The 5,071-nt window shown below is 37.1% G+C and overlaps 1 protein-coding gene across 1 annotated transcript in view; it reads left to right on the top strand.

The window, feature by feature from the left end:
* Window positions 1–5,071, top strand: part of sptbn1 (spectrin, beta, non-erythrocytic 1) — a gene marked incomplete at its 5' end in the record, with an annotated part of 37,871 nt that overhangs the window by 9,148 nt on the left and 23,652 nt on the right. Inside the window, 4 exons of the mRNA XM_016562278.1 lie at window positions 1,748–2,011; window positions 2,086–2,310; window positions 2,381–2,470; window positions 3,434–3,712. Coding sequence (XP_016417764.1) covers window positions 1,748–2,011; window positions 2,086–2,310; window positions 2,381–2,470; window positions 3,434–3,712 — 858 coding nt within the window. The remainder of the gene's footprint in view (window positions 1–1,747; window positions 2,012–2,085; window positions 2,311–2,380; window positions 2,471–3,433; window positions 3,713–5,071) is intronic.

Raw genomic sequence — 5,071 nt, 5'->3', positions numbered from 1 at the left:
TTTAATACATTGATACTGTTAAAGGGGTCCTATTGTGCTCTTTTACAAAGTCTTGATTTTGTTTTGGGGGTGTACTAGAACAGGCTCTCATACTAGGTTGTTCGAGAAACACATTATTTTTCACATATTTTACATTATTACAACACCTCTCTCCCCAGTCTGGCATGAACGGCTCGAATAGTTCCTGTATCAAATGAAGGCCCGCGTTAGCTGGGCCAGTGTGTGTTGTGATTGGTTAGCTGGGCCAGTGTGTGTTGTGATTGGTTAGCTGGGCCAGTGTGTGCTGTGATTGGTTAGCTGGGCCAGTGTGTGTTGTGATTGGTTAGCTGAGCCAGTGTGTGTTCTGATTGGTTAGCTGAGCCAGTGTGTGTTGTGATTGGCTCCACTCGGCGCCTGGTCAGGAAATGTCATGCCCCTTACCATAACCACCTGCGAGCTTCAGTGTAAATATTGCGTCAGTATCAAATAAAATTGAGCGTGATTTAAACCCGGATGATTGTAAGCACTCTAAGTTCGTCTGCCTTGGGAAAGCTAGCGTGTCTTCTACATAGTGATAACACTCGTTGCCTTCTGTAGTGCAGCTCAACCAGGTCTCGTCCCATTCGTCGATATTTGTGATATCACAAATCCCGGAAAATATGCGTTGTAGTCCAAACGAGTCGTTCGTTGTAGTTTTTGAAAAGTGATTTCTGTTAAATAAAATATCTCCTTTTGAAGTGGACTTTGAACTTTGTAACTTTGCAGATCTTTTTTATGCTCAAACAGCAACATTACTGACTAACTAAAGTTGAAAAAGTGAAAAAGCATAATAGCACCCCTTTAAAGGGAAACCAAGATTATTTTTCTTACATCATTGGCAGATATTTTTTCGAATTTAAGCATAACTCACTTATACTTGACTTAATATGTCAGTGTGCATCTCAAGTAGATGTATCTTGATTGAAGAATGCTTAGATATTTGTACAGGAAAGTAAGACTGAAAAAAAAAAATACTGCGTAAGAAAATCATTTTCTGCAGTGTGGTGACCTCTTCGTATGCTTTTATGATAATTTCATGATATTTAGTAAGGATGCGTAAAATCATCGGTCATCAGCTATAATAAAAATAATTTTTAAAAAGCTATAAAAAGAATATGTTTCTATATTATGGAAGCCTGTTTCCACCACAGGAAAAAAAAAAAAAAAAGCAATTGCGACTTCTTTTCTCACAATTCAGTGTCTTTTTTCATGTAAACTTGTCATAAACAAGTCATAATTATAAGATTAAAAAGTTGCAGTTACCTTTTTGATTTTTTATTCTGTGACAGAAACAAAAAAACCTGAATTGCGAAATGTAAACTCAGAATTGTGAGAAAGAAAGTCAGAATTCTTGTGATTCTTGTGAGAAAAAAAGTCAGAATTGTTAGATAAAAATCTTTTTTTATTCCATGGTGGAAACGGGCTTCCATACTATATCAGTGTATCATTAATATAATATTCTTAATGTTAAAAGGAACAACAAATGTCATAAAAGGATAATTAAACTGTTTGTTAAACTCTACATTTTTCTAATGTAAATTAAACCAATGCATTTTTCAAACCTTTTTTCTTTTCTCCATTTTCTCCTCTTTTCTAGCTTGCTTCCTAATGTTGTTGTCTGATAAGCCTGGCATTGTATATCACAAATACTGTTTGCTCTCTGACAAAGCATTCTGGATGAATGCGTGAATGTAACAGTTAGTGTAATGTAATCTCTGTCTGTCTGCAGGAAGGGAAGCAGCTGGTCTCGGAGAAGCCGGAGACAGAAGCCGTAGTGAAGGAGAAGCTGGCGGCGCTGCAGAAGATGTGGACCAAGCTGGAAACCACGACGCAGACTAAAGCCCAGTGTCTGTTTGACGCCAACAAAGCCGAGCTCTTCACGCAGAGCTGCGCCGATCTGGACAAGTGGCTGGTGGGTCTGGAGGGTCAGATCCAATCGGACGACTACGGCAAAGATCTGACCAGCGTCAGCATCCTGATGAAGAAACAACAGGTTTGAGAGGATCAGAGCTGACGGCTGTGTTTATATTCTGAAGGACGAGACTAACTCTTCTCCTCTGTGTCCAGATGCTGGAGAACCAGGTGGAGGTGCGTCAGAGGGAGGTAGAGGAGCTCCAGTCTCAAGCTCATGTGTTGAGGCAGGAGGGAAAGGACACGGATGAGGTGGATGGACGCCGGAAGGAGGTGGAGCTGAAGTTTAAGGAGCTGCTGGAGCCGTTGCAGAAACGGAAAGACTTCCTCATGGCCTCTCGTGAGATTCATCAGTTTAACCGTGACATGGAGGATGAGATTGTGAGTTTGGGTTTATATGTGCGTGTGAATGTTGAGCTGTTCATGTGTTTAACTTCTTGTTTCTCCTCAGCTCTGGGTTGAGGAGCGGATGCCTCTCGCTACGTCGACAGACCATGGCCACAATTTACAGACTGTTCAGCTGCTTATCAAGAAGAACCAGGTCATGTATTATGGGTTCATTTTTTTTAAAATTACTATTTAAAAAGAAATACAAACTAGAGATATTTTTGATCAGAGATTCATTCAGACTTACCTGGAAAATGACGTAAAAGTGCCGTTTTGGGATATATATTTTTATTTGTACAACATTACTGTTCAAAAGTTTGGGGTCAGTAAGATTTTTTTACTTTTATTCAGCAAGGATGCATTAAATTGATCAAGAGTGACAGTAAAGACATTTAGAATGTTCAGACTAAAACTTACTTTTTTTTCAGTTAGTAAGATTTCTCGTTTTATTTAACTTGATGACCTAAAATAACGAAAACCAAAACTGAAATCAAAATTTAATTAAAAAAAAAACTATATAGACATGGAAAAAACTACTAAAAACAACAACAAAATGACAAAAATTTTAACTAAAATTAGAATGAAAATGGAAAATATACAAATAAAAACTGATTCAAAATGTTAATAAAAACTATAATAGTATCTCAATTATACTAAAATAACACTGATAATGAATAAAAGATTTAGATTTTAGAAATGCTGTTTCTTTTTATTCATCAAAGAATTTATTTTTCCACAAACATATGAGGCAGCACAACTGTTTTCAACATTAATAATAATCAGAAATGTTTGTTGAGCAGCAAATCAGCATATCAGAATGATTTCTGAAGGATCATGTGACACTGAAGACTGGAGTGCTGAAAAACCAGCTTTAATCACAAGAATAAATTACATTTTACAATATATTCAAATACAAAGCGGTTATTTTAATTTGTAATAATATTTCACAATATTAGCAAACAAATGCAGTCTTGGTGAACATAAAAACTTCTTTCAGAAACATTGCAAATCTTACCGACCCCCAACTTTTGCACTGCTTCTTATGTGTTGTCATGAGCTGAATTGTACATTTTATTGAATTAGGTGCACACTTACTCAAATGCACATTTATCCACAGACATTACAGAAAGAGATCCAGGGCCATCAGCCGCGCTGTGACGACATATTCGAGCGCAGCCAGAGCATCCTGAAGGCCGACAGTCCCAATGTAGAGGCCATCCAAGTCCGTCTGTCCGACCTGCAGCAGCTCTGGAGCCTGATCATCCAGGAGACGGAGAAGCGGCACGCCAGACTCGAGGAGGCCCATAAGGCCCAGCAGTACTACTTTGACGCAGCTGAAGCCGAAGCCTGGATGAGCGAGCAGGAGCTCTACATGATGTCTGAAGAGAAGGCCAAGGTCTGGGATGTTCCCATGAATCAAATCTTTTTATTTTATTTCAGGTTTATTTTGACAGGGACAATGAATGCACATCAATAAAACATTAAATGTACAATGTGCCAGAATTAGCCAAAAGGCTATTTTGCATCTGCAGTCCCTGGACTGATGGTAAAATTGTCACCCTAAAAATATAACAGAATTAAACAATGCATAATACATGCATGCTCCAAAATACATATAAAATGTACACTATTCCTAAAAATTATACTATACATAGAACCAACAGATCAATACCAGCTCACTCGTACACACACTATCCAACTGTCAGACAAAATGACAAACAGTGTATCAATAATATCATAATATCAATATACAGGCAAAGATAATGTAAGCATACAGACAAATAACAGTAGCCTTAGTCATTCAATCAGTACTAAACCAAACAACCCCATGTGCATAGCATCAAAATCTCAAACTAGTAGAGCAAAAAAACAAGACGGCAGCAGAATTTATTTTGCTTTCATAATATGTCTTATTTCAGACTAGTTGAAAGAAAACATCCAAAGTAAACATTTAAGTGTTTATTTGAGTAAAGTTTATCTATTTTTGTCTGTAATTTCAAATACAATGCATACCGTTAAAGTTTTTTCCTCCGCTTCAGCAGCACTTACAGTACATACACCAAACTTAAGAGTTTGATTCCTATCTAAATTCTGAAGGTTTTTACTGAAGGGTGTTTTCTAGGGATGCACCGAATGTTCGGCAACCGAAATTATTCGGCCGAAAATAGCAAAAATTAGTGAATAAGCGAAAAGACTGAATAAATTGTACCGAACAATGATATGACGCGCACTCTTTATAATGCAGCACACATGACAGCAGTGTGGAAGCATTTTCAAATTAGGATCTGTAATATTTTCTAATGTTTTAAAAGAAGTCTCTTCTCAGCAACGCTGCTTTTAACTGTACAGTAGAAAATACATGCCTGATTCAAAGAAGGGGGTCTGATGGCCAAAAAATATTATTTTCTCTAGGGATGCACCGAATGTTCGGCAACCGAAATTATTCGGCCGAAAATAGCAAAAATTAGTGAATAAGCGAAAAGACTGAATAAATTGTACCGAACAATGATATGACGCGCACTCTTTATAATGCAGCACACATGACAGCCATATTCATAATGAGACTCATTTATAAATCTGCTGTCAACAAAAAAGCATTGAGGTCTTCCTGCGCGTTTCCGGCCAAATAAAAGTTGAGAAAAAGCAAGAACTCCATGAACATTCATAAATGTTAGTATTGTAATTTTACTGTTGTCCTGTAAAATAAAATAAAAAGTAAGACAATAATAATGATAATAATTACAACAGTTTTGTT

The sequence above is a fragment of the Sinocyclocheilus rhinocerous genome, unplaced genomic scaffold (assembly GCF_001515625.1).
Source record: "Sinocyclocheilus rhinocerous isolate Xijiao unplaced genomic scaffold, SAMN03320098_v1.1 scaffold671, whole genome shotgun sequence".
In the NCBI taxonomy this organism is placed as follows: Eukaryota; Metazoa; Chordata; class Actinopteri; order Cypriniformes; family Cyprinidae; genus Sinocyclocheilus; species Sinocyclocheilus rhinocerous.
Note: the sequence above shows the minus strand (reverse complement) of the source record. Positions and strands in the feature narration are given on the sequence as shown.